The sequence below is a fragment of the Saccoglossus kowalevskii genome, chromosome 14 (genome assembly GCF_978046115.1).
Source record: "Saccoglossus kowalevskii chromosome 14, keSacKowa6.1, whole genome shotgun sequence".
Taxonomy (NCBI): domain Eukaryota; kingdom Metazoa; phylum Hemichordata; class Enteropneusta; family Harrimaniidae; genus Saccoglossus; species Saccoglossus kowalevskii.
The window spans coordinates 6,916,432-6,938,465 of NC_140654.1; the positions used below are offsets into that span (position 1 = coordinate 6,916,432).

The 22,034-nt window shown below is 39.1% G+C and overlaps 1 protein-coding gene across 1 annotated transcript; it reads left to right on the forward strand.

Moving 5' to 3' along the window:
* Positions 1-1,245: 1,245 nt before the first annotated feature.
* bmp5/8 (bone morphogenetic protein 5/8) lies at positions 1,246-18,946 on the forward strand. The gene is given in 6 exon segments (NM_001164916.1): positions 1,246-1,946; positions 12,232-12,406; positions 13,431-13,579; positions 16,275-16,466; positions 17,560-17,633; positions 18,239-18,946. Coding segments are annotated over 6 exon segments (1,275 nt in total). The 5' UTR covers positions 1,246-1,522; the 3' UTR covers positions 18,500-18,946.
* The last annotated feature ends 3,088 nt before the right edge of the window (positions 18,947-22,034 follow it).

A 22,034-nucleotide genomic window follows, 5' to 3' on the forward strand; every position in this document is an offset into this window, starting at 1 on the left:
GTGATATCTCGGCTATCCTGTTTGCCCGCTAAGGTTTATTCGGCCTATGGCCTCAGTGGGGAAGTGTGTTTACGGTTAGCGATTCGATGGACGCAACTAGACGAGGCTGTCCCACGATTGAACAAATTTTCAAATGCTTGTTTGTTAACTTTATGTTTTCCCAAACAGGTAACACTAAAGTAGTACTTCTATTCCCGTTTAAAGGGTGGTGGTCGTCGCCCCGCGTCCTGTTTGATGTGGGACTCACAACACGTGTAAAATACATTGTTTGTTTACATGAAATTCGAACACGCGCTGTGCGATGACCACCGCCCTTTAAACCATACCCAGTCAAACTTGCATGTGTTTTTTTTTTGAATAAAAAATACCCGGTAATACCAAAAGCTGTTTCATTATTTATGAAGGGACACTCCCCTCTGTTCGAAAAATAAAGGGGAGGGGAATTGTGATGATAATGAGCTTAAACCCATATGACGAAATGAGAAGAAAAATGTAATATCCTGCTTTATATCAGTGAAACATATCAAACCAGTGAGAATACCAGTGAGTCTATCTACGGTACGAGGATAGATTCGCTGTTTCCAAGGAAACACGGTCTTCACGAGAGTTAAAATTATTTCGACAGTAAGGTCTGACGTCATGTCGCTGATACGCCTCGTGATGCGCTGACAAAAACATATATCCTAACAATTTGTGTTATGACCAATCGAAGCCGTGTCGAATTAAGTGATCAAACAGCGACGCACGCTGACACAGAGGTGAGAGGAATTGCCGAGTTGACAACTCATACCTAAACTGCACTATTCCGCGAGTAACTTGTTCTTCCCTGGTGGGCTGATACCCACCCAGATCACATTTCACTTCCCTTTCGTCGGTCATTTGCTGTCATGACAACAGATTGAATCCCCGCATCAATTTGTTTCCGAGACTCTTAGGAACAAAACAAACAGTAAAGGTTTCGGAGCCTCTGATTGGGCGGTCCGTTAGAAAGAAGTCAGTCATACATTGAGTGAAAAGTTCGTCGAAGTCTACCATTTGCCAGAGTACGTCTAAACCATTTGCGTCTAGTAACAATTGCCGCGTCACCACAGTTCCGTTTCTGATCTGATTTATGTACAAGTACAACTTCAGTTATTTGTAAACCCCATGGGAACGCATCCACAGTAACGTGGGCCTAATTGCAGTTTTCTGGACAGTGAAACATCCGGGTACTTATTGTTTCGCGACTCACCTTCCAGTATGTGAGCAGCCAGTGCGTGTGCGTATGGTTATTCAACGACGTTTAGCTATTGTGAATATTTGCTTCGATACTCAGTCTTTTAAAAGTTGTATGTTGTAGTCTGTGTCGATTTTCAAGAGGATTCGACGGCGAGTTGGGAAACAGGACTCTAATAGGTACTTGTGTTCTCAATAAGGCACTCAGAGCGTCCTTTCAAACGTACCCCGTATTGCATTTACATCTCAAAAAAACCCACTCAGTTCAGCCTCCCGCAAGTTATTGTGGTCCGCGCTGTGTGAAGTCATGATACTAGATTTTACGGAGCTAAGCATGTGCCGTTCGGATAAAATGCGGTGTCGCTGGGTCCTCTTCTGCTGGCTGTTATTTACCAGTACCACTGCCTGGGATTTGTACGCAGAGGAAACGCAGGACTTGCACTCGGATCTCAATGACCCAGTGTTTCAGGTTTTCGGAAAGCAAAAGAAGGACATGCAACACGAGATTCTGTCGCTATTGGGTCTCCAACATAGACCGAGGCCACGGGCACAAGCAACGCACAATTCGGCTCCTAAGTTCATGATCGATTTGTATCGAACAATTTCCACGGAAAATAACGAAACACTGGAGGATATTCCGAGTCATGCATTACTCCACGATCTAACACACAACTACACGCTTCAGGAGGTGAACGCTATTAACAACGCCGATGTTGTCATGAGTTTTCCACGTAAGTATTTCATGTATATTGTCTGTATAGGTGAAATATATAATTGAATATTCGTCCCAGCACTAACGAATTGCCGCAACCAAATACTCGGTCTCAATAGCTTTGTTGGCTTAGATTCTCAACAGACCGACAGCTGGAACGGATGTTTCATTCTTTGGTCAACACGCGTGTTGTTGAAATACCTGTCATTTTTCACGTCAGCGTGTCATTATCCAACAGAACTCCCAAACTAAGGTCTGTTACGACCACTCCGTTTAATGGCTCACACTCTGACGATGTACTGGGTTGAATCTTGTAACTCGCGTTGTAGTTTCGATGGCTTAACGCTTCCAATTTTTGCCATTTTATCTCAGCAAGTCTACTTATTCAGAGTTTTTTTCTAAACGCTTAAGTTACATACTGCCTCCTTTGTTGTGGTAAAAAGACGCCCACTTTCTTGGTACAATACTGAGAGCGCAGTGGATCGCACCCTTGCCCATTCTTTTTTTTTTGTATCAAAAAAGCGCCTCGGCATACACGAATACTCGTGTTTTCGCGCTCTTCTTCATTTAAATGAAATTACACATTTTCAAAGAGTACATTTCACACGAACTAACAAAAGACGGTCAATGCATTCTTTTTAATTAACACCGTTCTTATTAGCATGTGACGTAACGTAATGTTTCAGGTTTACGGATCTCTTTATGCACAAGCTGTCAACCGTTATGGCAGCGCTGTTCATGGAATCGCCTATAGCGTTTCTGGTTTGATACTGTGTGTGTTACTCAATAGTATTGAATTCTGTGTTTTTGTTATTTTTTAACAAACCATTCGGCGCATTTCCATGCCGTGACGTGTACAGTGGGAAATCTAAGTGAAAATATTGATGTGATGGGATTCTAATTTGGCATTGCCGATTCACCGGGATTATTGGCGTTGTGAATACAGCAACCTCGTACGATTCATTTTTAAGCCGCCACGGCCATTAGTCATCGACCTACTCTCGTCCACTAGTCTCCCCGGCAAGTTCTCTCAGTAAAGTTCATAAAGCCTGGGAAAAGCATTGAAGTAAAAGTCAACTCATACTCGCCTATTCTACTAGTATTCACAACAAAACAGAGCGATCCATTCATTATACGAACAGTGGACTTTAACGACGGGCACCAATTTGATTCGCTTTTAAGTGTTTGCTCGCTCTTTGTGTTTGTGGAGAGTATATTGTCTTGTAGCCTTGTTTGTGTACACACTTACTGGCCATTCCGTATTCTTAGTAGAAACGTAATCCTCCTCCTGAGCACCATAAAGTCAAAAAATATGCGTATATTAGAACGAAAGTGTGTCCGCGGGCCATCTGTGTATGGCGAAAAGCCGGGCTTGTTTTGAGAAATTTCTGCTTCTGCATCTGCCCTACTATGACGCAGAATAGATAATCGGGTGGGGGTTTTGTGAAAAATCCAATGTTCCTGTCTGTAATTAGTGCGGAGAGACATTTACGGCGTACCTCAGTCAGCCTCATCGAAGAGTCGGGAAGAGCGTCGAAATTGTAATTACTATGTGTTCAAGGCAATCGGAGGCGGGGGTTACCCCTCTCAATGGACGCAATTATGTACTTGTGCGATGAAAGGGGGACGCAGATAAGTGGGGGATGACGTATATCTCTGCATATTTGAAGGTGGGCGGTGCTAACGCATTCTGAGTCAGAAATATGGCAAACTCTAATATTATATATTGAATATACATATTCATTGGCTTTAATTTTGACTTGTAACTCATACAAAATAATTGAAAAAAATTCAAGTTTTTGTATATTGATTATTATTATTATTATTATTATTATTATCCTCTATCCATTACTACCTAAACAGGTTTCAAATATTCACTACAAAGAACTATGTAATCAAATCATGGCGCGCCAACATATCCCTGTTGCGTAATCTCTTAAATAAGTTAGGCAATACCTGTTGTGGCACGAAACACACAATCTGGATGCTCATATGCTAATTGGCTAATCGGTGCGTGTTATTTGTGAAAAAAATAAGGTAAAATAAAAATAATCTATTCGCGTCCAAGTTGTATTACATAATTGAGGTTCGAAATCGAACTGTCCAATTACGAACCAAAAAAATCTCGACTATAATGAGAATTGGTGAAACTGAACTATTCAAACATGATTCGACTTTCAATATACTACCGGTAGTACATGGGCATGCTACTCACTTACTATATTCTCTGTTATCCCGACAATGAATTCGAGCTGGGGCACTCCCTCCCCATGGTCATACAGTAGGTCAGTAACCTCTTGGTTGGGAGGGGTTGTCCGATGGTGTTTAATATGTTCACAGATGAGGAGACAGTTCTGATTGCTGATTTGACAACCAATTTAAATTGAGATTGCACCAATGAATCACGGGACATCATTCTTTGCATTGTTAACACAATTACGGTATCTGTACTAATATTAACTGTGATTTTAAAACCAGCAATTTGAGACCAAATCATGTGTACTGAGAGAACGCCATGACAACGTCTAGTATATTATAAGACATATTCATATAGAACTGGAATAAATTTGAATATAGATAGAATTATTACATGTTAACGTATTTAGGCTCCGTGATTTATTTGTTCCGAAAACATATTCTCGATCACTAATTGTAAGGTCGATGGGAACTGAAAACTCCAAGTCGTATTTTATGCATGTCAACTGAATGATTATGATGAGAGTAGTTTCGTCCAGTCAGGTTCTGTTTTCTCTCACGTCCCGTCCATCCTTGCCGTTTTTCATGTGCGTTTAAAGTCATGCAAATAGGCAAGTACTGCCGTGGATTTTTAACCCGAGGTCGTGGCGTGATAAAAGCATCGTAAAAAATATCGTTTAACTCGGTATCATCTGTTAAAAATATCCTTAATTGCACACCGTTGACTTTAAAATTTGCTTAATGTACTAATCCATACTCTCTGAAAATAATTCATTAAGACGTTTTTTTTTTTTTTGCGCGCGACAAATCGGTTATGTAGAATATCTTCTTTTATATGGAATTACCTCCATTCGATGGTATTACTCGTCCTGCAAAGGTCGGCAAATAGCTTTCGAGTCTTTTCTGTTAGTAAGCTGGTGCATCGGGCGGCGTCTCAATTATCATCACTCTGTCCTGAAAAGCACATTGACAGCGAGAGAAAGGGCGACACCATCAAATGTATTTTGGCAGTAAATGACCTTTAAGTGTGTTGTTTTTCCTCCTCCTTTATTTGTAGATTGTATGGTGATGGAAAAGTTCGCGATGTTTAGAGATTGGTATCCATCACTCGTAATTCATGGAAAATAATGTCAAGGATTCACCCTACAACTTGAACTTTGCGAACAAAAAAAAAACTTGCTCAGACTACTAGATGACGAGAGTCTGAATGCTACGCAGTGCGTTGTTTTATTTTGAAATTTTAAACTCCCGCCAAGTTTGCCTCTGGAATAACACGTGATTCATCCGCAAATTCGCCAATATTTATCGCATAATTAGCATTTTTGAATATAATTATGAGACATCAATAATGCGATCAGTGAAATTTCTTGCAAATCATTTTAAATTATCGGGTGATTTCGTTTAATGCGCAGCGTGAAATAATGGTATACTAGTATCTAACTACACGGCGTGTGTCAACACTAACTCCGACTGTACTTTCAATCCTAAAGGACAAAATGAAGCCACATGTTCTACTGAGTAAACCGTTTACTCGGCCCGTGGTGCCGCTCTGCAATCATTAAACTCGTGTTTGTTTGTTCGTCTTAAGCAAACATAAACACCTTAAGTAAACAAATATGAAATAGCTGCACGTTTACGCTGGGGCAGATCTGCTAACTGGAAACAAAGGCACGACGCGTATAATCTTACTGGTGGCGTATGTTTCTACGTCTGGTGGACGACACGTGGAAAGCGATCCCCTCGTGTTTCTTTGATCTTGTAAGGTTCTAAATTCTTTCTTGTGTGTCGCGACGTATCGGGGAACGTGTACCCATTTAATTGTCACCACGCGCCCACTTGTGTCCGCGACACACAGCCTTTCAGCTGTGGCGAATTGAGAAATTGGCCGACGACGCTCAATTTTGTTGCGTCGCTGACCCACACAAGCCCCCGGCACATTCTTGTAGTATTACGTTCGCTTGTGATTCAAGTCGCCGAGGATCGTGTTTTTTTTTTTTTTTTTATACATTTACAATTCCACTTTCGACTGAATGTGAAATAAGCTGTTTGGACCACACATATGGTGCGTCTGCTTTCGAAACACCATACATTCTTCAGCGGTGAAACTTTCGGTTTTAAAAAATTACTGCACCACGGAAACCGAAAGACGTTGTCTCTGCTTCCGAGTTCCTCGGGTCATATTGATTTGTTCACACACTGGCCAATTAAAGCACGGTTACCGTGTTTTTAATCGTGTTACAATTTACGTAAATTAGTAGTGTTCGTGGAAAATATTCGTCCTAAATTCCCACACTAAGCGAGGAAATTGTCGTAATAAGGCCGACCAATAATCGCAGTGGTATGAACACATTTTTTCACCACCAGATCCCTCTTTTCACCACGAATTCAAAAAAAGTCCCGTTTATAGTCTGCACTTTTCTTCAGGAGATTTGGACGAAAATAACCGGAGTAAAAACTGAAAATCGACTCAAATTGTGTCTGTTGGCTCCGAAATTGGGTTTATTTTCAGAAGTATTGAAGACTTTAAGAACAAATATGGGCGTGAAAGTCTGGTGGTGAAGAAGTTAATAGGGATTTGGTGCAATAATAATAATACTGCTGTATTCTTCACGGGAGACAGATAGACATCATGTGACTAACATTTTCAATTTAAAGCGCATATGTACTAATTAAAATGTATGTACATAGAATAATTAATGTGCAACAAAATATATTTTTAATAACTTGACAGGCCGGTATGTAAATCAAATCAAAGTATGTATATATACTTCCTATTAAAAATTGATAAAACATGATTGATTGTATGCAATATGATTAAAACATTATTTTTTGTATTAATAGTATGCATTATTTATTGTTTACACATTTTCTTTATTTTTATATTCAAATTGCTGTTCAATTGCTGGTAGCTTAAAGTTTAAAGTGCCAATAATCGCGAAACTGAAACATATGTGGCGATTGTTAAATGATACGCCGTACAACAGATTGGATTATGCAGTGAGCCTTAGCTATTCAGCTTTCATCTGTTTTTTTTACATCTCCGTCGTACTTTTGTTAGATACTTCCGAAATTATATTTAATTCAAGAACTCTTTGCCCAAATTTCCGCCCAAACACGTATACAAATTTTAATACATTGCCAACAAAATACAAACTTTTGACTGATGACATTCTCGAATGCACTACAGAGGTACTAAATGAGAATAATAAATATGAAACAAAACTGTCGAGAAATGCATATTATACCATAATATGAAGATCCCACGTTACAACTCTAGGAATGTAATATTTTTATTTTTGTTGTATATACTCCAAGTTGTCAAAAAAAAAAAACGATCTCACGATGTCTTATTTCATGTGGCCACAGACCGTTAAAATGAAGTCATGACCTCGCCACAGAAAAGTCCCTTTACATGAGGGTAAACACGTTCTATTTAGTATGGTATGTCTCCGATAGGCAATCACTTGTGAATGACACTATGCAGCTTTCTCTGTGCACAACGAGTAGCCATCAAAATCCGGTCGCTAATAAAACGTTTAGTGCGCACTCCAGTTTTTTGAGAACTTCAAGAGCACTCAACATTTACGTAGGGTACCAGCCAACTCGCCAGCAGACAGTCACGTGCTATACCTTTAACTGAAACGACAACAGCCACAAAGTTGACCATATACTGTTTAGGCTTCCAACCTATTCATTATACCAATATATACCCTAGTAACAATCGTTTCCAAGATAGATAAAATTAAGTTACAGACATGAATCAGAGAAATTGGTTCGGGTCAAGCTATAGAAACTGTAGTAAACATTTAAAAATAGGTAATACTTGTCAGTTTTTGCAACTACTCAATAACTATTGACAACATTTGTGGCAATGAATCTACATTATCCGTATCTGAACATGTAGAGACGTGTATTTTAAAGGCCATGGCCATTGTCACAGGTACCTTGTTTAATCTCCGTTGTTATATAACAACATTCGCATTTATTGTGTCGTGCCATGCGAGAGCGGCGTGTAACACTTGTGTTACATACCACATCCTCCTCCTACGTTCCTTTTCCCAGTATAACGGTATACATATGGTTACTGTGTGGCAAACGGCGGCTGTGTCATTGCTTGTTAATATCCATAATCGTTTTGGGCCCTCCACTGACATAAAACTGATGTCTGTTACTGTATTTCTTTTTTACAAAACCCCACACGAGTTCAATTTACGGCCTAAATGTAAATAAGTAATTTGTTTTATAGTCAACTTTGCATTATTAATACACTACCCACACTAAGGAGAACACCGTGGCGGAAGTTGGACCACCTGCTTGCAATTTTGCCACAGTTGAGTGAACTGCCGAATTCAGAGTGTATGAATTCATTCTCGTCAACAGGCCAGTGTTTCCACACTGCCGCGAGAAGTAGTTGATTTGTTGAGGTGACATTGACACTATCATAAAAAAACACGTGTCGGCGTTTGTGGACAAGCTAAAGTCGCCAGGGGTAGATTGTTTTAAAGTATGGCGGTTTACGTGTTTATTTTACGAATCAGCACATTTATAATAATTACACGGGCACAACTCGCTACACATTTGATCTATTCTTGTATTTGTGAGTTTTCTTTTATCGATAGCCATAAAATGTTATGTTTGTTTTTGTCATGTTTTTATCATTCAAAAGAACAGGACACCCATGTACCCAGATCTACTAGAGAGGCTGTTTCGCTGATCTTCTCAATTTTGTCAGAAAACAACTCGAGTGTCATTTCTTTATAGATTCAAGCTTCTGCTCTAGAGAAATTTACATCACAGTTGTCGCGTCGCGTCGTGTTTGATATGGGTCCCATGCGATGTATACAAGGCATGTAAAAACCTGTGCTGCTGTGGGCGACTGTGTTGCTGCGTGTGACGCGCCGCGTGACGACTATGGATCGTGCATGCGTCGACTGAACGTGCTGAATCAGTGATTATGGACCCTCGCCACGCCACCAACGCCCAGCACCAACGGCAGTAATCAGTTGAGGTTTGGAGAATGTGGTGCTGTGTAAGGCCTTTCACTGGTTCCCGGTGTCCCTTGCCAATGATAAGTGTCCTATGACACCTGGGGCAGGAACCAGCCAACGTGACGAATTTGGTGTGTGACGCGCTACTTGATGACTGGCGCGCTGTGTGGCGATTATGGCGCGCTGCATGACAACTACGGTGCTTCGTGCGCGGCCGGGCCGTGGCGCGCTGCATGACAACTGCGGTGCTTCGGCTGTGACGCGCTGCATGACTGCGGTGTACTGCTTGTCGACTGTGCTGCCAGACGGCTGCCACACAATGTGACCCCTCGATACTTTTATTTACAAAATATCACAATTCAGTGTATGTTATGTACTAGTGTATGTGAATTACAGAGCGCCTCCATATTGCTATGTCCACTTACACGTAATTGTGTGTGAAAGAAGAAATTTACTTTCCTGGCAATGTATGGTAGGGGTGTGGCGCATATCCCTGTCCAGACGGACAAAATTAACACCTCTCTCACAAATTGTTGCAAAAAATCGTTTAGAACGTTGTCATCTACTTTTGTATGGTGAGCGGTTTCTCGCCGAAATGGCAGTTTTGATGCCGGAATAACGTTTATTGTCGATATGATTACTCTCATCAGCAGGTTTTCTAGACTCCCTTAAAAATGGACCCCTCTTGGTGGCATGTCCCTATTTTTTCTTTTCAGTTGAAGTGTACGTGAAATGGGGTTGTATTATTAGCATCGTGGCTTTTAAAGTGCCTGGCAGATAATCAGATATATATATCACGGTGGGACCGCCTTTGAACGGAATTAAGACACTTGCGATAAGAGCGGTTTCTGATATGTTTATTTACTGTAATCTACTCCATGGGCGTATAAGCGAAGCAACATAATTTGTGAAGTCTATATACCCGAGAGATGTGTAAGTGAGTTTCTGTAATGTGTTTGCGATTGTATTAAACGCCGGTCCTATTCCCTTGCCTCTACCTTAGTTATTCCTTAGATAGACATTTATAACGCGAATTAAACTTATTTTACTTCACTTTTGAGAAGTGATGCTGTGTAAACCAGCCTTTAGATCGTGACTTCATGGTAATACCTTTTAGCTGTCATTGGAATAAGTACTGTCCACGGTCACCCTTACGTTTTGATGGTTGATAACCTTGTCGAAATAGCGTTGGTGGGTGTAATTGGAAAGTTGAGTCATCAACTAATTAAATTGGGTTTGGGGAAGAGGTACAGACGAACATAATTGGCGTAGTCCTCGGAATGCCCTGAGCTGAAAAATGTTGAGTGTCCTTTTCCTGTCTGTCGGCAGTGGACTAGGAATCGATTACCCATCGCTGTTATCCTGGTATGCATGATAGAATATTCTGCACTGTATAGAATACAGCATCCATAGTTCACAAATCGAAAATAAAATAAAAAATCTTTACGATCTATGCATTTTTTGTACCCGTTCACACAAATTTGGGCGTTTTTTCATATTAAAGTTGCCTTTATTTGATTTTTATAATATTTTGTATTTTCTTACTGAACGTTCGGCTCTGATCGCGTGGGGCCAGTTTTAATCGGTTCTTTAGAACGGGACTGTGAGGGCTTTGGTTGATTTACGTGCCAATGTTGATAAAATTGGCGGTGTATTCACTCAAATAGAACTAGCCATTGATACCTTTAAATAGCTGGCAATCTCTGACAAATCTAAGCCTTTACAGCATTTCAACTCTTTTTTTCACTGAACTCAGCCACTCTTATGGCTGCGTTAATCAAAATGGCGACGGCTTTCCCGGACCGCACACTACGACTTAGATCACGCTTCACTGAATGCAAGTTTGTTTAGTTTTTACGTGAAAGGCATGTTCTTTTGATGTGAAAACAATTACGCTCAGGTAGGCGCGTTGTCCTCTTAAATCAACAGTTCAATTCGTGTTTTCTCCTTTCATTGATTACAGTGATTTCGGTGGCTTGGATATTGTAATAGAACAGACCGTATCTTACTATTTTTCCTGGTTTTGATTCATTCGTCGCGGTTCGGTTTTGCCGATGGTACCAATTCAGGCAGATACTCCTCTAAACAGACGATGAGGTTCTGTCGTACGCACACGTCTCTTTCTCCATAAATCTTCATCGGCGGTCCAATGTATCCCACTTGTGTGCATAGATTGGACATATAGTCGAAATGAGAATGTTTCAACTCCATAATATAAAGCAAAAAAAAACATGTATACCTATGTGATAAGCATGAGAATCATGTTCGTTTTACTTCGACGCATTTCACTGTGAATTCCTGGTTCTTATATAACGTGTTTATTTTTAAATCATATTTGTGTCGAATGCTCCAAACGTGGACATTCAATGCATGTCCACTCCTGGTTGCGTGCAAAGTGAAAGTGGCGATGAACCATGTAGCACATTTTTCTACAAATATCATAATTCATGTATTGGATCACGTGGCTATATCATAAATAAACATGTTTTTTTTAGTCACTCCCGAAATGATATCTGTATGATGAAATAGTGAACTGCGCATGCGTATTGAGGTACACAAACAAACTGATAATTCATCATCACCTTGTTCAAGTTATAGTATGCATTCGAGTGAAGATAATGCTCTCTATTTGGTTCCGTCTGTCCGATACTACTGGTAATATTTACGCATTGCATAGTAGTTTTCGTAAACTGAACATCTAAATGCGCATGCGTTTCGAATTATTAGTATGTACCAGTAACCCCACTCTAAAAAAAAACGCATGCGCATTTGCGATGTCCCACTGGCATCTCGCGCTTAATACTCCGCGTGCAACCAAAACAAAAACGTTTCTCAGATTACGATAAAGCAAACTTCCCTATATGACCATGTAATATCTATAATCCAGCACGATAACGATTTTACAAAAAACACGACGTTGCAATTATCTTAATTAAATATCTAAATCCTTACATGGAACATCGTCCCTGGATGTATGGCGTCAAGACAAGTACCAAGATGGGTAACATTTGTTACGTCATGTCAGTACCAGGATGTGTGACCCCAGTATGTATGACCTTGTATGAGATCACGTGTACCAATACCAGTATGACTTACACATGTATGTTTTTGATATTTCAGTACATCAGAAGAAACATCACAAATCACCTCGAGTCAATGTACAACGGTATGAATTTGACGTAAGTGACGTGTCATTGGAAGATACTGTGACGTCAGCCGAGTTGAGAATGTATAAAACATCATTGGATCCAGAAAGCAGTTACAAAATACACGTGTATCAAGTTCTTACCGGAAAGTAGGTTTTATCTGATTGTTTTACACTCCGTACGATAATATAATTGTTATAGTGCACTGTGAACACTTAAAGGGTGGTGGTCGTCGCGTCGCGTCCTGTTCGATATGGGACTAACAGCGACGTATACAACGCGTGTAAAATACATTGTTTATTTACATGAAATCCGAACACGCGCTGCGCGACGACCACCGCGCTTTAATATTATTGTTGTATACTGTAAGTCGATGAATGTATTTGACCATGAAATATCCTGAACTAAAAACATTGTTCTTGTAGCCCACAGCCGAGTATTCGTTCAATGAAACAATGCACTGTTTAGGCACTGTGGACTAATTGTTTTTTGCACGTACAATAACAATTACTGCGCATGCGTATTGATATGTTACATTTGTCATCGAACGAATACGAAATGTATGTGCTGCAAATGTATAGTACTAGTAGATAAAAGAGGAAGTGACGTCACATTATTGCATCGGTAACTAGAGTAATTTTAAAAACGATTTGAGATTATCCTACGATTTCGCCGTTGGCTATCTTTTCTCCAAGCTTACTTGGCACTGTGACCAGTGACGGTGGTAAAAACACTCCAATACGCCCCAGTTGTGATGTCACATAGCAGTCGAACATAAACCATGGTAAGTACTAACGTTAGTACCTTCCATGCATAAACGAAGTTGATCCACTTCTGGTGAGCAAAAATACGCAGTATTAAGTAGATATTTTACTTTACCGTGCCACATTTCAATGTTTGCAAAGAAAAACCATAGAAAACGTGTCTTTCATACATCATGACATCATTTATAACATTTTGGTATCCGTATGCACATTTCAAAGATATTTCTGGAGGGAAGTTAAAGCAAACGGGCTCGTGAACGACTGGTTCTAAAAATTGCCTCTCCCCTCTTGCCCGCGCTTAGTAAACACTGGAAAATTCCAAAATCTTTCACGTGACCAGAAAACTTAAATTTAATTTAAATATCTATCTTCCAAAATTGTAATAAACAAACTTGTTTCATTTTTTCAGAGCAAAAGAGACAGTTTTACTTGACCAAAGGACGATATTTGGCTATGAGCAAGGGTGGTTAGTGTTTGACGTCACGCATGCTGTAGATGTGTGGGATTTATTGGAAAAAGATAAACTGAAAATCCACGTCGAAATAGAGACATCAGAAGGTATTTATATGTTTACGACTAACAACAAACTCTGAATCTTTGTCACTTCTGTTATTAGACATCTGACGTCACAGTGGGCCCAACACATGGCGTTCTAAGTCGCGGTTGGTTTTGACTCTAAAATGACCGCCTTCGAAATGGTGCCATACTAGTATATATATATGTCAGAGACGTGCAGATAAACTTGTTTTTCGTTCATTCGACCTGTCCTTGCAACCCATTCATTCTCGACACTACCATGCCCATCTGTTATAAGTCGCATACCATTCCGTTTGGCAATTCCAAAATTACGGACTGTTTATTAAGTGGCATTTATTGTTCAGAACACATTATATGTATATTGCTGTAAAAGTTAATTCGGCGGTCGTGGTTGTTGATTAGTACGGTGTCACTGTATTCGCATCGCGTTCAAGTTGTTTTTGATACCAAGTATTTGCAGGTTAACATTCTTCTCGTAGAGTACCGTGAACTCCTGTAGATGTGCAGTCGCGTTGTACAAACAGAACAACATGTGCCATTGGCGCCGGGCATTGGCGGTGTGCATCGTGCACGATCTTCGAACGAGCCCGTGGTGTAACTGGCGTAATCGAATTAAACATCACGCGCACCTGAAACCCGCAAATTGTCTGTTAGAACGTCCCTTCACACTGCATTTTAATATTGTACGTGTATATGCACATAGCTTAGCTAATGTGTCGATAAATTCCTAAGATTTAGTTGCATCTGCCCTAGATCACTAGTTTGAAACTTTGCCCTGCGGGTGTAGTTGAATCTCACAAAAAGTTGAAACTCGTACAAACTGTTTATCTTTGCATTCCTACCGGTAGTTCAAATCATATATGAAATGTCATATCGTAATGTCATTTTCAGTCAGAAGTAGGTCGACTTGCGACTCAACGCTGATACGTGCGGCTTGGAACATTAAAGGGCGGTGGTCGTCGTGTCGCGTCCTGTCCGATGTCGGACTCCTAGTGACGTATACAACGCGTGTAAAATACATTGTATGTTTACACTTTAACTTTAACTTTATTGACATTATTCATTTTGAATAGAACATAGTCCAATCTATAACTAGATAACAATTCCTAAATATATAAACAAAAACTTACTAAAACAGTTTAACAAAAGGGCTTGGAAAATCAGAGAATTGATAATTACTGTATCACATTACCTTACTTTCTTTTATAAACATGCGAAGCTGTATTAATGTGGAAGTGTTGCTCATAATGTATTTAAATTTTGAATGTTAATCCATCAAATGGAAATTAACATGAAATTCGAACACGCGCTGCGCGACGACCCCCGTGCTTTAATGGCGTGACAGCTTGATTCTCTTTGTGGTAAAAGTGAATATCATGAACTAAGTCAGTATAATAACATCACGGTGAAATTATCTGATGCATCGAATACAAAACTTAATAGCGCGAAGTCAGTAACTTATTTACACAATTATTGTTTGGTTAAGAGTTTACGTATCACGCAGAATTCAAAACATGACTCCATGTCATGCACAGCGAATAGCGATGTGTTAGTGTAGATGTTTCTCACCAAAGAACGTCTTTGCGCATGTGCAGGTAACAATCCATTACGGAGAAATTAAAAAACATTCTCGAATCAGCCAGATTAATATCGGACAAGTGCCGGCAAGCTGGCGTCAATAACCGCGGGGAAACTGGATATAATCTTTGAGTAATGAAGACCGCAAAGACTCTGATCTAGACCTAACATGTTACTATATTCTTTCATTTTTATATCAACATATGCGTTTTGACCGCCAGTCACATTATCGTCTGTAAGAAAAGTGAATTGGAAAAATGGCGCCAATTTTCTGAGAAATTATAGAGTAAATGTTGCCGAGTTTCAGATTAGAGCTGAGAGTGAAATATTATAATCACTCTCTGCTATCACCTAAAGTAACGAAACTTGTCCGAACAGCCGGATGTGACGTACTCTCGTGCCTGTACTCCACACGTATTTTACATGATCAACATTGAAAGTTGGTGGTTTTGGGTGTTACTGTAAAAAAAATTAGCTGGAGTTCGCAGGAAAAAAAAATGTTGGGTGTTTTGTATGGAGTTCATTTTCACTGAGTGTTGATGACTTGAAATTATTTTCACTGAATCGCCCCTTCAGCGACAATAGCGAAAATAAATGATTTTACAGTATATCGTTTCGTCTACCGTACACGAGTGACAAGGGGCTGGTCACCATTCCAGCAGGTGCAGATGTGGAACGCATATCCGATATGACGTCATATGTAATTATTTCATGGGAAATTAGCAGTAAAGTCAGACAATGTGTTCATTGGAAGGAGAACACACACTTTCAATACCCACATTTTTCTAATTTGTGGTATTCTTTGCTACTGAGATAAATAAAGGTCGCGAAGGCGAATCATACGGCATTTTTAAACTGATTTGGCAATTAAAAGATGCAATTTAGACGAGAACGTAATTTTTGAATATTGCTGATACTGTATGTTCATGGATGGCCTACACCACACAAGTATTTGCTCGATACAACATTACGATATGGCTAATGCGCATGTGCACTATTTGGATACGTACAATAACAATTTCATGCGTATTAGTGTATTAAATTTCTTATAGAAGAATACTCTTGTATGTGTCATGAACAGTGCAATATCAAAAGCAAATTTGTTTGAATATAAAGTATATTGTAATCACATAACTAGGAGAGGCCGTGGATATCAAAGATGTCGGCATTTTAGGAGAAGACGAAGCCGATGAAAAACAACCTTTCGTGGTAGCATTTTTCAAGACGTCAGAAGAGGCACACTCGAGACGGAGGCGAGGAGCAGGGTCGAAGAAAAGAAATCGAAATCGAGATAGAAACAAGAAACCCGACAATTACGATGACGACGAAGGTTAGTTCTAATTACTTTAATCATTTTGTTTTCAAAATGTTCTGCAACTAAAAATAGAGGTTGAAGTTGTTTTCATAATCATGTTGTCTGTCTCTGACTCTTGGTGGCAGCAGTCAGTCGAATTTACATACCAGTACTAGAATCCCATGCATTAGAAGACATAGACTATATTGTCAACAAAACTGCTATCCGTGGTTATGGGAACTAGAACTAGAAAGTTCACAGAAGTAGACATGAATTATTTAATACTCGTTGATTGTTTTTAGCAGAGGAAAAGAGTGTGTTTTCGTGTGGATGAAGGAGACATTGTTTTTGATTGTGAAGGGAGTTATGGAAGAATGGGTGGTGATGCAATTTGAATTTGTCAATTTCAACAACACAGGGAAAGTGGCCCGCAGTTTACAGCGGGTATGTGGCATTACCCTCCTCACATTGACACTTTGTACCACGGCACTGTCGCGCATGCGTTTTGGAATACGTAAGAACGACCTGAAGCATGTGTACCGTGACTGCGTATATGATATGCTAATATTATAATGAGATATGACGTAGTCGTATCTAATGAAATATTATGTTAAGGTGCAATTATTAATAAAAAGCATTTATTATGAAACGCCGCGAGCACATATTTTCGGCCTTGAACTCCACCCTGTTTGTTGTGGTTATTGGAAGACTACACGCTAAACACCACACTAAACTGGTCACCAGGATTCACAAGTGCCGTCGCTCATGTGTCTACCTTTTCGAAACTTCGATACTTCAAAATTTTACAGCGCAAGCAGTGGCTGTTCTCAGCTCTGTGTGTTCAGCATGGAAATGCAACATTGATCGAATGCAAAGTTTTGTTTTTCTAAGAGACATTCTCATTTTAGGAATGTCACGTGCTCAATCAACCTATAAATGGCTTTTATAAACAATAATACATCTCGCAACACAGAGATCTAATTCCTAGATAGGGTTTTCCCAGTAATGACATTTATTGCTTTCAATAAATAAAAAAAAATCATCAAAAGCACAAATCTTTCGTTATGCTATGTATGGAAACTATATTTTGCTCACCCGCCTTGTTTTTTTTTTGTTTTTTGATACTCAGATAACAAGAGTCGCCGCGATAGAAGTTGTAAAAAACGATCACTGGTTGTCAGCTTCAGGGAGCTAGGTTGGCAGGTAAGAAGGGAAACTAATCACTTATTGGCTACAGACACTCGAGGGCTAAAACATCCAAATAAATCAACCAGTACAATTTATTAATATTTTTTCCAGATTTGTCATCGCTACGTCAATCTATAAAGTTTGAAACACGGCCGCCATGAAATCAATGCATCGTAAATTTCAACGATCCATATCTTACCTGAAATTGTAAAAGTACAAATTTCTACGGCGTCTGGATATATTTTAAGAAACATTGTTTTTGTTCAATCACTAAGTTTATTTATTTCAAAACTGTACAATTCACAACTATTTCGACAGTTTATGCCAAATTCGCGTTGTTACACCACCAGTAATTGGCTGAAAGTCGGTTGATTGTCACGTGGCCTGGGTCACAATACCGTATTTGGTAGTGTTACCCATAACATTCCCGTCTTACTGACCAGTTATTTGGATGTTCAGCTCTCGTGTGACTGCGACATACAGCTACACATATAGTTACGAATTAAACAGGTGTAGTGCCGCCATGTGGGGATACACATAGTAATGTGAAATGTTAAGCTGGGTTGGATTTCTGATAATTACATGATTTATCTGTCATTTTGTTTTCTTGTAAATTTCAGGACTGGATTATTGCTCCAGATGGCTATTCCGCTTTTTACTGCAATGGGGAATGTTCATTTCCCTTGAATGCACATATGAATGCAACAAATCATGCTATAGTCCAGACCCTGGTTCATCTCATGGATCCGGAAGCAGTTCCCAAGCCTTGTTGTGCACCCACCAAGTTAAACGCCATCTCGGTACTCTATTTCGATGACAGTTCTAACGTCATACTGAAAAAATACCGTAACATGATAGTCAAATCGTGCGGTTGTCACTGAATATTTTTTATTCACGCCTTAATGCGTGAATGTTTCTTCTTCACAAAATTAATAATTGGTCGGTTTCTCGGAAAGCAGTTTGCATACTGTGAACAAAAAATACAGCGGCTTTTCACTTGTGTCACAAAAGGCAGAATTGACGGGAAACTCTCAGATCAGACGACAGCTTGCCAAGTGATGAAGCCTATATTTTTATTGTTCACCTTTAATGTGAATCGGCTAATTTTTTTCTTTACTCGAAAAGTATCATGGGACATCTTATTATCCATGATGAAGTTGAAGTTTGAACATTTCGTCTGTGTTTTTTTTTCTGATATGTTATTTTCTCGGACGATTGACCTCATTTATATGCTTTGTATATTTTAGTTTAATCGTTTTTAAAAAACTAAGTATACAAGGAGATCCGCCCGGCAGGTAATGCTATATTTTTTATGTTACAGCAGTTCGTCTTGTGGCATTTTGGAAACTGCCACTTACGGTGATAATATGAAATACTGTTGTTTTTAATTTATTATACAGTGTATTATATACACGTTGCGTGAGATATATACTTTTTAATTCAGGGACTTGTATACGTATGTGACAAATATCTTATATAGAAGACATCTTGTTTATTTCTATTTAACTTACGCTGACACTGCTCACAATATTAAGGTATTTAGTTGTGTAAAGATTTTTATTTCTATTTGTATTGTAAACAAAAATGCATGACATTTAACGAATTCGAAAATTGTGTTCATATACATGGGAGTTTAATTGTTATATATATTTCTTCGAAAGATACCTTCTAGATCATCGTCGTTCGTCTTGTTTTTATTGTGTTTCGAAATGGTTTGTTACTGAGAGTAAGGCGTTGTACCAGTCACAATTCATCTACCGGGAATGTGATACGCGGCGAAGCACGCCCGCTATAACTGATAGCTCAGGTTGCTTTTGTTTGAGTACGAGTGTTCATACTTTCCTGATTTAATCTTTTCACATTTTTCAGATTCAAATTTATTCAAAGCATTCAATTATGAACTTGTAACTATATTATTATGTGTTTTCGATGCTTCAGTCATTAACGAGATATTGTGTGTTTGATGGCGTCAACTGCCATGTCCCACGTGTGTGGACGTTTAACTCAAATCCAGAACTGAATTCAATTTTCTTCGCAACTGGATTTTAGTGATTGTATATTCTTAATTAACGCATGTTTTTTTTAAATAATGTGCAGTGGTTATGCTTGCCTTTGTTCTACTTAATTGGCGTCTTGGATTGCAGTATTTTCCAGAGGTCACATTTGTTGCTTAAATATCCGAAAAAAGTAACTGAGTCGTGGAAAAATAACTTTAAATTAACAGGCTCGGATATTTTCATTAGATGTCGTTTGACGTACACGTGACCGTCCCAGCATAGACGTTTACACACATTATTCATTACGGGTTGTATTCCAAACCTCGTGCACGGTTATATATGTTTTAATAAACTCAATGTATTTAAACCTAAAATGTGGTTGTAGATAATACTGTGTGATTGTGGGGGAATTACTGGTACTAGGACGTAAATTGACCAATGCTGTGCAAAATGAAACTAGTTCAAACAAAAAATGCATACACAATACACATACACAAAAATGCATTTCAGTATCAAGTGGGGGTAAATGAGAAAAAGAAAAATAGTTTATTTAACAATTATACATTATTCCACTGGTAATTTGCCAAAAAAAATTACAAACATTAAATGGCAAAGTAATTCCACAGTGGGCAACACACAATTGACCATGGATACAGGTTCCATGCAGTTTGAATGAGGGCTTGAATCAGCGTTGTGGTAGGTCATAACGGGTGACGAATTTGATTTATTGTCAAAGATCATTACAACAACAAACAACGTATATTTGTATATTGTCTTTGTAACTATTTTCCACAAAGTCGGTCAAAAAGTGCTAAAAACCATTAAACCCAAACTGTATTACCTTTGTAACACATTTAATCCAATGTTGTATAATATCTCTCAAAAACGGGCAGAAAACTCGTCCATTTTGACGTGCATCAGTAACTCGTAAGTGATGTCAATACCAACTTCGAGTGAAATTAATTCAAGGCATGGCTGAGAAATTGTTGATATGATCGAATACTGTTTTTCAAGACGGAAATAGCCGCCAGTGGGTCAAAGGTAAACCAAACGAAAAATAAAATTGACGTGCATATGTATCCTATTATAACTTCTTTTTGTACCAACTTTGAAAACGCACGGCCGGAACCCAAAACGCGAGTCCTCGTTTCAGACTTCGTCCGACAGGAAGGCATTTAAGGCCAATAGCATGCATGCATCCATAGAGGGCGCCATAAAAAAACCCAACTCGTACACTGTCGTGAGATCAAAATTAAACCATGACGGACCATAGTGCGTTTGACCGCATAGCTACATATGCAGGGCGGGCATCGTACAAAAATGAATATGTAAATGAGTTGTGCGAGTAAAGTGAGCTTTATCACGTCTTTAAAGAAAATTGATATACTAGTATATCTTCTTTGGTTTTTAGCGTAGTAAAGCTTATTTATATTATAAGTAAGAAAGTTACAAGACAAAGAAAATGTATGTATAATATTACATAAATGAAGGTTGGCCACGAATTGGGAAATTTCACGTTATACCAGTATGCAATATGCACTCTGCAAATGCGACTTTTGCCATGACATAATTTGAATTCAAAAGCGAAAAAATACCCTCAAGAGTCTGATAACGATAGTGGTCTATTGTGTCATAACCATTCAAAACATCCCAAGCAAGACTGCTACAATCATGAATGAGGTGAACTTCACAATAAATCTTTGGAGGGGGGGGGGTGCTCCTAAAGCACACGCCATATAAGGTGTTATCGGTTAACACATAGCGCCCATGGGTGATCTCAGTATGAATTTGTTTTTTTACCTTGTCCCTCTGCTTTGAGTCAACTGCGGATGTATAGTATTTTCCATCCACTACTTTTTTCCTGATTAGAATGTGTGACGTGAAAGCCAGGTTGCATACCATCTAGCAAGAATTCTATGTTTTCCCCAAATTCCAATTCTTGTTATCCAAATTCATGCAAATATGTTAAAGATGAACATTCCGTGGTACTACAGATATCCCTTTTTGCTACATCGCAGTGTCGTTGTTTTTGTACGCTTAATTTAAGGATGTGGTTTGCCAAAAAATCGGGACAAATCAAACACGGGGATATAATTATAATTGGAGCTGGACCGGAAATCGTCAGTAGTTCGATTATCTCGAATCATAATATACAAAATCGTAATATAAGCAAACTGACGACGTATAACCGCCCACCACTCTTCGTATACTGACAGCTCATTAGGGCCCCCCCCATCGGTCACGGCCACGGTGATGCGTGACTCCACGCCGTTTACGATGGTGGCTTGAGTCACGCACGGTGAACATTCTAGTCATTACTGAGTGTTGGCCTCCATTGAGTATATAATCAATTGATTGGCGATACATTGATGATCATCACGTAAATGCCATATAGTCTAATCATCCATCTTATGGTGGT